At 35.4% G+C, this 11115-nt stretch overlaps 1 protein-coding gene across 3 annotated transcripts in view; it reads right to left on the minus strand.

The window, feature by feature from the left end:
* The window catches only part of LOC109533970 (protein timeless homolog), a 362432-nt gene that overhangs the window by 340555 nt on the left and 10762 nt on the right, over positions 1–11115 (minus strand). For all 3 annotated transcript variants that reach the window (XM_048663569.1, XM_048663603.1, XM_048663631.1), the window contains exons 3-4: positions 9493–9624; positions 1645–1904 (exon numbers count right to left, since the gene is read on the minus strand). In XM_048663569.1, the coding sequence (XP_048519526.1) occupies positions 1645–1904; positions 9493–9624 (392 nt within the window). The remainder of the gene's footprint in view (positions 1–1644; positions 1905–9492; positions 9625–11115) is intronic.

Genomic DNA, 11115 nt, shown 5'->3' on the forward strand with positions numbered 1-11115 from the left:
GGCACTCAGAACATTGCACAACCACTGACACTTTCCCAGGCACCAAATAAATACCGGCTACATTCCTACCACGTTTGTACGATACACACAGCACACGGAGATACAAATGGAGCAGGAGTTAATTAACGGAATACGAGAAGCTGCTTGATAAGAGTGGATAATAAGGAGATTACACAGGCACTAGCTTGTTTAGAGTTAACCATTCAAATGTTTGGTGTTGTATGGATTATTTATGTAAACACAAAACCCCGCAGAATTCGAGGTTATGAGAACAGGTTGACATTTCGTCAACAAATCTTGTTGAATTTATCGTTTATCCTTGTCTATCTTATTGTCAGTCTGTATAATACCATGGTTACCGGAGTTTTAAATAATTACGAAGCCACAGGTATTTGCGCAATATTAATTAGGCAGATTACCTTGAAAAACATTGCTGCCGTATTTCTGATATAGTTTTTTGTAAATTTCTCAGTTTTTAATAACAATTAATTTCTTATACTATTTTTCCTGTACTCCTATAACAGCGCCAGACAACACCTCCATAGGAATGACGCCAATTTTGAATCACCCTGTAATTGAGCGGATATTTGGTATCTAGAAAAGAGGATTCCCAGTCCTTGCATACGGTTGCCGTCTAAAAATAGATACGGTCTTAATAATAAAATAATTGAGTAGAGAGCAAAATGAGGAACAGCCACCTGATCATGAAGATGTTTAACGCTTCATACATCTTATGCAAGAAGATGAAGTACCTAACATAAGCGACATATAGAACAGAAACAATATATTGTTGGAAGGGAATCAAACTAGGTGGGGCTTAACTAATCCTATTTTAGATTCATTGATAAATAGCGATGAATTGAAAGTAATGCTTTTGATAAAGGACCAAAATTATTAAATTAAAGTTCATTATTAAATTGAAATAACTTATGATGCATTACTAAATCAAATGGAAAATAGCATTATTTGCTTAAGTCTTTTTTAAGTATTCCAATTTTAACTTTTCCTTCCGAAACCCGAACATGATTTCGTCCTGCTCTCTATTGGCTAAAACGTTTTGAAGCTCCTCTTCATAGCATAGCATTGTTCGCTTCCAACTGGGAGTCTAAGGTTTTTCCTTATAAGAAAAATTTAGTCCGTTTTTATTTTCAAACGACTCCATCTTTAAGAATAAATTATTAATTAATTACATTTGAGACGTAAACAGTAACGGCAAACTCGCATTCAGTTCTAAGATAAAGGTTATTTTGGAAGGAAAAGGCGGGAGCAAAAGCAAATTTGTCACTTTCAGCAATGTTGCCAGGTAAAACTTCATCTTAGCTAAGTTTCACTTAATTGACAGCCGTGCAAAGCTGTCTGTAGTTAGGGTTAACCTTAATCCAAAGTTATCCCTAGCTAAGAATAACTTTTAAGAAAGACTGGTGCAAATGGCCGTTAGAGAACAAGGTCGAAAACGGTGCAAGAATTTTGCATTTAAGGACCCTTTGAGTCAAGAAGCTATGTCGCACTTCCACTATTGAACACTTAACCAATGGACCCAATACTTTAATATTTTCTTGTTCACAACTGATGTTTGTTCAACAATAAAACATTCGTGAGTTTTATAGATCATTACATCATTTGATTGTCAACTAGGACGCTTACCTGGTTCCACTGAAAACCTTGGACTTTTTCTTACGCGCATTGATTTCCTTATTCCGAATGGCCAACAGTTCAGCCTCATCTCGCAGTTTTTCCGTTTGGCTTCTTTGTAATGCGGCCTGTGCAAGCTCGGAAGCATTTTGTTCACGCAACATGAACGATAGAATCTCCAAAATGTGTAAGTAATACGCATTTTCGCTCGCTGAACTGGTTATATACAGGATTATATCCAGTATACCTGATTGGTGCAAAGCCCAAAGAACCTGAAATAGGTAATCAAATATGAGTTGGCAGCAGTAATTCTGATTATGGTTATAAATTTACTCAATGTAAAAATATAGCTGGAGGAATCCCGAGACATCGGTTCAATTATGTACATCATAATATACGGTGTAACTAGAGGTGTGGAAAGAATAAAAAGGTAAATTTTAAAAATCGTTTGGACACGTGAACTTAATTTGTAAATGAGCACAATTTTATAAAAAATAAATAAAAACAATTATGCATGAAATTTGTGTGTCGAAAAACTCGAATCTTTTTTGTTGTATTTTGGGCATTGGAAAATATCAAGCGATCATGGCAACAACGCTCGACAGACGATTGATGACGTGCGACCATAGTTATAGTGTACGGAGGAGGGATGGGAGAAAAACATTGATGTTTCGCAAACATCGATGTAATTCGTTCGATGTTCGATATTTTTACCATCGATGTTGGAAATTTGGGACATCGATAAAAATCGAAAAAAAAGAAGATCCTGAAATGAAAACATCAAGACATTTGATGTTGATACTAGATGGAAACAGAACATCGATGTTGTCAAACGATATTACCTTTGGATGTCTACCTTCGATGTTATAGGATCGATGTCCCATCCCTAGTACGGAGTATAAATATTGTAACGGAAATGGCTTGGGGTACTCACGTTTGCAATGGGGGGATCGAAATTCATGGTATTTCAGTAAATGGGAGCCCCATTTGCGCCCCATTTACTGTCAAATATGACACTGACAAGCGGGAAATTTCGCACCTGGTCTGGAGATTTCGAGAACCTTCCGAGTTACCTGGAGAAAACTATATAAGCGGCGACGAGAACCAGAGGGGAGTGAAGTGACAGCAGCGACCGGGTGCAGAAGAGGTTAAACCCCGCGAGTCCGAAGAGCGAGTTTTCCGCCTGTTATTGTTATAGTTTGTGAAGTTGACTATAATTTTGAAGTTAGTTTGTTCCTGTTCCGTAGTTAAAGTTATACCGAGTGGAATAAAAGTTGGAAGCTGAAGAAAGAGTTTGATACTCGGCCATACACGGTACAATATAATGTAATACATTGAATTTTTTAAAGGCATTCTCAGTTTTAAATACCGTCATTTGAAAGACCAACTCCCTCTGCATACAGCACGACTAAACTTTCCATCGGATACGTGGCATTGTCCTTTCCAAAAACACATTTCTTGAATTTTAGAATTTAAAGTTTAGTTTTAAATTAATTCTTTTTTTCTTCAAAATTTATATTTTTCTTGTTTTCTCAGGTATTTTCTTCTAACAAAAAGTAAGCCAGTTGACTTTTTGGAATATATTTTTACAAAGACTAATAAAAGTTAGCTGCAGATTTTTGAATGTCGTTCACAGAAAAGTTTGGCAAACGAGCTTTTCCTGCTTTTATTTACTTCATAGCGCCAGATGTGAATTCTCAAATTGCGCAACAAGTCGCCCGCTCCGGGGTTAGAGTTAGATACCGCTACATGTAGGAAGTTTTCAAAAGAGATGAGCTTACGCGGTAATTCCTAGAAACCCGTTTTTCCCCGTGAATTATATTTTTTTTCGTATGAAGATTGAATGAAGTTAGTCTGCATTAGAAAATAGTTCGATTGTCTCAATAAGCAAGAATTATTAAAGCAGGACAAAAAGTTTTATGATGCATGGACAGTTGATTTAAGTATAGCTTTTTTTTAATCCAGGCTTGGTAACGCTCGGCTTTACTTCTTTGGTGCAAGCAGGCACAAGACTTCCATGTACATTTATTTGTTTAATGCTTTTAAAAGTTAACAATATGAGAATTATATTTTGTTATTTATAACTCACTTCAACGTTTGTTTATTTTTCGCGCTAAGCTACGTGCTAACCATAGATGTTTATTATTATCCTAATACATATCGACTGCCTCACTAAATAGAAGAAACCACAATTGAAATATTCCGAAAAAGTGTCTAGTAAAAAGTAGTTCATTGATCCGTTCAACGAGCGTATATGGAAAACTTAGGAGAAATATAATAACGTATATTTAATATGCATGTATGTTATTATTAGTTCCCGGTAAAATCAAAACGCCGACAACGCGTACAAATTTATCGACGAAACGTTCAATTAATTACCAATTAAACTGTTCGAAGGATCCGAGGTACTCAATTTTAGCCGATAATTATTAAAGTTAACTACTCTCAGCAAATATTACGCCAAAACGCTTGTGTTTATAATTATTAAAGCTCAACAATAGAAAGCTTTCAATTTCAAATGTGCCTTAAATTGTGAATATTATTAGTAAATTTAACATTGTTTGTCTGTTGGCGTCTCTTGTATACGGAAAATAAAGTTAAACATCCAATTAATGAGTACTTTAAGAAGAAATACTTCTTCGAGTGGGGAAAGAACAGACAAAGATTTCAAAATATCATTGCAAGTATTTCTTAGCCATCTCAGAAGCACTATCGGAATTCGTATAATTTAGTGTGCATTTTTTTTATGTTGTGTCTACACACAACACAACATTACTGTTTTATAAATAAAATATATTTAACAGATGTGTGAACATATTTATCGACATTTACTGCATAAAATATTGCATATTTACGATGAGAATCCGCTCGACAAGTAATCCTGATGCATTTCTGACAATTGTTGGACATTTTAAATTTTGAAGGGATCATATTAAGAACTTGCCCAATACGTAGTATATAACGTTGGCACGTTTGCTATCAAATGCCTGGTTTCTGTTGTGCTTTTTAACAAAAATTTGTTGAAACGTACCGTTTTTCCTCATTGAACATGTTCGGTTAACAAAGTTAAGCAAGAGTCGAAATATTCAATATGGATTGAAGTGGATGTCGACAAGACCTTCAAGAGGTAATCTTCCGTACTCAAAAGTTAATAATTATTCTCGATATCTATTTTTTTTTAATTGAACGTTTCTTCTGTAAATAAAATTGTCCCTTTAAGGCAAGGAAGTAGCATGTTAATACCTCAATTAATTATAAACTGGAAAGGTCAACGTAATATTTCCTCAGATTCCAATCATACCTGTTTATGACAACTGAACAGTATGCGTACACGTTAAAGATGTATGAATAAGCATTTTTTGTCGTGTACCATGAAAATGACGAAAAGCAGGCTCGGTTAAAAAGTGTTTAAATAAAATATAATCTTTAGCGGCTTTGTCTTGATGAAATTCTCAAAAATAGTTCCAATGGAAACAAAAACGAGGCGCGTTTTTTTATTTCCTCATCTGTACAAAAGAGTCCACGGCAAAACGTTATCCAAATATCCATACCATAATTCAAACTTGTAAGTTTAAATGATGAATGATGATGTGAGTTTAAATGATGAAATAAAAAGTTCAACTATTTCAGAAAGAACCTCATCAAAAAAATTTTTTAACTAGAAATTTGTCAGAGTGAAAGGCATACGAGATATTCAAATTTTGTCTTCTGCGCTCTGAGTTAAAAATTATTCACGGCACTGTGATTCGTTGTCGCTCTTCTGAATTAGCCTGTCTAGATAATGCGGTAGACAACTGGATTAAAAATGTAATGTTTTCGAAACTTGATCAATAGAAATAGATAGAGTCCCATGCTTTTAAGGCCTATATAATATTCGTCAACATGCTAAGTGGTTTGTTAAAGTGTCATACGTCATGCACGCAGTGGCGGGCATTCGGCTTTCGTCTCGCGTACCGTATACTATTTTTCTTGATACTCGGTGGAAACGAGCCGTGAAAAGTATAAGGTGTTGAAAAAAAGGCTTTGAAAATAGAGTCAAAACAGTCAGCTGACAGTCAGTGACAAAAGTTATCGATAAAAATTACATTTGTTCAAGCGATCTGACAATATACAGAATGTCCCGTAAGCACATGATCAAAAGGGTACTGCGATATTTTTTGTACGAAAAGAAGACGATCTGACCTAACTTTTATTAACAAAAAATGTCTGGCTTCTCTGCTATTGATGGGCAAAGTTCTTCAAAAAATGTATCTTTTTTGAAATATTGGGAAAATGGTACGATGTATTTTGGCGAAACTCGGTGCGAATTTGTTCTTATGTAAGACTCATATTTTTATGAAACAATCGAGTTCCGCCGTTTCGGACAAGTAGTGAATTCTTAAGTGTCGTGTTACAAAAACTACCAGAACTTTTTATTTGGTGGATGTAATCAACTCATTTTTTTTTTAGTTGATGAACATTTATTCACAACTTTGCGGTCTTTGTAAAATCCTGGAGCATTCATAGACTTTGCGCAAAAAAATATGTCTGTTTTCTTCCCACTTGACAATGTTAGGAAAGAAAATGAAGTAGTGAATACTGTGAAAATTCGAAAACTCCAATACTTAGGACACATCATGAGAAATGATAGTAGATTCCATTTACAACAAACCATCTTGCAGGGAAAGGTAATGGGGAAAAGAGGTGTTGGTAGAAGAAGAATTTCATGGCTGAACAACCTCAGATCCTGGTTTGTTTTGAATACGACGGAACTTTTTCGATCAGCAGTGAATAGGGTCAGAATAGCATGTATGATAGCCAGCATCCGAAACGGCTAGGAACTGTTGGAAGAAGAGGAAGACAATGTTAGACATTAACTGCAAAAATGCGCCGCGTAAACGCGTACGCTTTCACGCAAATTTTTTCGCAAAACCCCAATACTTTGAGCATGTCGGTCACTTCTTCATTAGAAAAGGTCATTCGAAACGAATTTCTGAGATTGATTGATAACGATATTTGCAGTTAATGTCTAACATAACAGAAAACGGAAATATTTCTTTCGCAAAATCTATGAATGCTACAAAATTTTACAAAAAGCACAAAATTGTGAATAAATGATTAGCGCATCAACCCAAAAAAAATTAGTTGATTTCATCCATCAAATAAAAAGTTCTGGTAGTTTTTGTACCACGACACTCAAGAATTCACCACTTGTCCAAAACGAATAAACTGATATACGAACAAATTCACAGAGAGTTTCACTAAAATACATCGTACCATTCTTCCGATATTTCAAAAAAGATAATTTTTTTGAAGAACTTTGACCATCAATAGCAGAGGACCCAGACATTTCTTGATCATAAAGGGGTGAGATCGACGTCTTTTGATGCAAAGAATATTGCAGTATCCTTTTGATAATGTGCTTAAGGGACACCCTGTATAAACCGACAAGCAATTTCTAACAGTAAACGGGAATTGTTAAATTGATGGTCAGTTTAAAACTACAAAAATTTAAACTGAGATTTCAGATAGGACTACATACTCTCCGTCCTCTTTTGCGGAAACATACTTTTATCATTGATTGATTGATTGATTGCTTTTAGAGAAGTTTTAAAGTTCAGATATATTATGTACAATTTTCTTTGAGCTTTTAACCGTAAGATATCTTAGATCACGTACACAGCTTTAACTACCTAAATAGTCTTTTGTAGATTCCGCAATTGCGAATGATATTATGTGATAACCTCTCAACAAGATCATTGGATATATTCGTATTCCTCATCATATAAAAAGCCACTTCTAAGGTTAACCGCATGGACCCTTACCCACGTAAATTAACTTAGGATGGCGCTCAAGCATTTCCAATAACTTTCTAAGCATTTTCTTATTTCACCGCATTTTGACGCTCGAGCCGACACACCACATTTCTGCCATCAAATAAAAACGTATCTTGAACTTTTACTCCAGCCTAGCACAAATATGTATAGATAGAAATAAGTTGCTTCGAATGCGCCATTTAAAATACTTGCTGTATCGTTTCACTACAGACAGATCTTTTAACGTGATATAAGCAAATGAGTTTTGTATTTAGGGATATAAAAGTCTGCACCATACCAGTATGGCTACAGTGACTCCCAGAAGTCATGTTTAAATTGAACTAAAATTCAGTGGTGGACTTTTTTCAAAAAAGCTCGTAAATTTTCATTTTTAAACTAGATTTTTAACGTAAATTTATTTCAAGTACCATGTCCTACACCTAAATAGCCTAATCCCTAAGCCTGAACAACATAACAAAATTGAAAATTAAACGTTTCCAGAGCATAATTAAATAATAGATAGCTTTGCTGCCGTATGCCACATTACTTCTGACATGTCAAATTTTTACATCTGCGGTTTTGAAAATGGTGAATTTACGAAATTACGTGCATTGGTGGGTTTGGTGATAGAACACGTACCCAAATAGAAGCAGCTCAACCGTTTAATGAAATCGACATATGTCAAAAGATAGGACTAGAATCGAAGCTTAATTCAGAGAATTTGCACATGTAAGAGATTTGCCTACATGTGGACATTCCACTGGAGATGAAAATGAACAACTTGGCATCTTACTTTCTTTGAATGAAAATCCATGTACTCTCTCTATCGTAGATTGGAGCCTCCGTACAAAATTGTTGTTCACCTAACAGTTCGAAGGCGCAAATATCATCTCTACAAAGTTATTCCAGTACAAAAGTTATTTGAAGGTGATTGCAATAGGCGAAATGAATCTTGCAAAAGTATACAAATTTAATTAGTAAAGAACATTATTTTCTCCTAAGAAGCTACGTTCCGTTTGAATGGTTACGTGAACCGACAAAATTGTCAATATTGGAAACAGCAAATCCGCATGGAATGATGGAGGTTCACAGCCAGTACCCAAAAACATTAATGTGTGATGTGGAATGTGAAAGTGCTCGAAAGAGAAATATGTAGGACCGTTTTTCTGTGAACATTCTTTAACTGGACAAGCTTATCAAGAATGTCTCCAACTTGAATTAATCCCAGCATTGGTGGCTTTATTTCCAAACCCATTAGAGTCAGACTCTCCTAACGGAGAACTGATTTTCCAGCAAGATCGCGCTTCTCCACACTATGCTGCTATTGTGCGTTCTTTTTTTAATAAAATTTTTCTCGGTCGGTAGATAAGAAGAATAGGAACTGTTGAATGGCCTCCTAGATAGCCAGGCTCAACTCCAATAGATTTCCTCTGGTGGGGTTAAAAGTGCTTAATATAATACCGGCATTACAAGAATGAATTTTAGAAATACGATGTGGTATGTGTTTTATGCATTAGAGTACAGCAGGTCAAGGATGTTGAAGCAAGAAAGTAGCTTGGACTATGCCGATTCAATTGACTCCTGTGAAAATTTTGTAGTTGGCATACAATTTGTTTGTCGCAAAATTAGAAACAATATTTAGTCTTGTGGAGAATGTATCAATATTTGATTCGAAGGAAATTCATATTATATGAGCACATGTTGAACCTCTAATGTAAAAAATCAACCGACATGAATAAATCCAGGTCTTGCTAAAAACAATGCGTTTTATCGATACCGACAAGAACATATTTTTTAATTAAAGTTTCTTCCATTTAAAAGGAACGAAGTCAGAACTAGTTTATTATTGTTTCTTTTATACAAGCTAGTCTCTTGTTAATCATAAAATAATATGACATTTTCACACTTATTTCAGAACTAATATTGTTTCCTTATGCAGTGCAATATTTTGAGGATGAATGCAACATATCTACTCTGCACAAGCACCCTTCTTTACCTCATAATGTAAAACATGATATAGATCAACAAAAAAAGTTGCTCTTTAAAATTAAATATTAAACCTTACCTGGTCATGAGCACTAGCATCATTATCAGGTCTTTTTTCCATGACATCAGCAGGAACATACAGTATGTTTCTGATTAGAATTAGGATTCTTTCAATAATAAGACTGTTTTCATCACCTCGCTGGGCTGTATCCTGAAATATATAAAATTGTATTTAACTAATAGGTTGGCATATGGTTAAAGTAATGAGAAAAAAGAATGCACGCTTGGCCAACGATATAAAGTGATGAATGATGTTAAGGTGTGACTTATCGGGTCAATATGCACTTAATTATTGTGCATCATATCCGAATAAATTTTGAAATTTATTAAATAAAAAATTATCTTTTATTGATCCCCTGGTAGAAAGTACGTACTTTCGCGACTGTCTTCGATTTTTTTTTTCGTTTTTGAAAGTGGCACTTTTATTCGTTATACATTTTCTTCATCCCGTGTGGCAAGTAATAACTTTGGCCACGCACCCTGGCAGCTTGACTTTGTCACGGACTGTCAGCTAACTGTTTTTACATTTCCAAAGCCTTGTTTTCAAAACATGCGTGCATGAAGGCCGAGGCGAAGCCGAAAACTTCAAGCAGTGACGGAACTTCGACTTTCGTCTCTTGTATCGTAATATACGTAATATATCGGAAAGTAATAGCTTTCGCCTCGCACGCTGACAGCTTGACTGTTTGTCACTGAACGTCAGCTGACTATTTTGACATTTTCAAAGTCGTTATTTTCAAAACCTTATACTTTTCCCGGCTAGTTTCCACCGAGGATAAAAAAATAGTACAGGCTGATTCAAAATTGGCGTCATTTCTCTGGAGGTGTTGTCTGGCGCTGTTATAGGAGTACAGACAAAATAGTAAAAGAAATTAATTGTTACTAAAAACTGATAAATTTGCAAAAAACTATATCAGAAATACGACTGCAATGTTTTTCAAGGTATTCTGGCTAATTAACATTGCACAAATACCTGTTGCTTCGTAATTGTTTAAAACTCCGGTAACCATGGAATTATAGAGACTGACAATAAGATAGACAAAGGATAAGCGGTAAATTCAACAAGATTTGTTGACGAAATGTCAACCTGTTCTCATAACCTCAAATTCTGCGGAGTTTCGTGTTTACATAAATTCTCCATACAACACCAAACATTTGAATCGTTAACTCCAAATAAGCTAGTGCGTGTGTAATCTCCTTATTATCCACTCTTATTAAGCTTCTCGTATTCAGTTAATTAACTAGTGCTCCATTTGCATCTCCTTGTGCTGTGTGCATCGTACAAACGCCTTTCCTCGGTATTTACTTGGTGCTTGGGAAAGTGTCAGTTTGTGCTCTGAGTGCCCCTGGAAGGCTCTGCTGCAGTTATGTCCAATACTTGCTCCTCTGTGCCTGGAACCCGAACATCTATCGTCCACTATCTTCCTGGAACCACTCTCTTCCCCCTTCGTTGGCGTGAGTTCTTTCAGTTTCTGCTATGTTACTGTAGCATTTCCCCTGAACTAATCGCATATCAGCAAATTCGTGAAAGGAAATTCAAAGTAAGTCACAGTTTGACAAATTATTGTTATTATTGACAAGGGCTATCCACCTGTAACTATCTGTTAATGACAAAAAACATCATTGCCGCTGTGCCTTTTCA

The sequence above is a fragment of the Dendroctonus ponderosae genome, unplaced genomic scaffold (genome assembly GCF_020466585.1).
Source record: "Dendroctonus ponderosae isolate FM_Combo_2020 unplaced genomic scaffold, Dpon_F_20191213v2 Dpon_F_20191213_1, whole genome shotgun sequence".
Classification (NCBI taxonomy): Eukaryota; Metazoa; Arthropoda; class Insecta; order Coleoptera; family Curculionidae; genus Dendroctonus; species Dendroctonus ponderosae.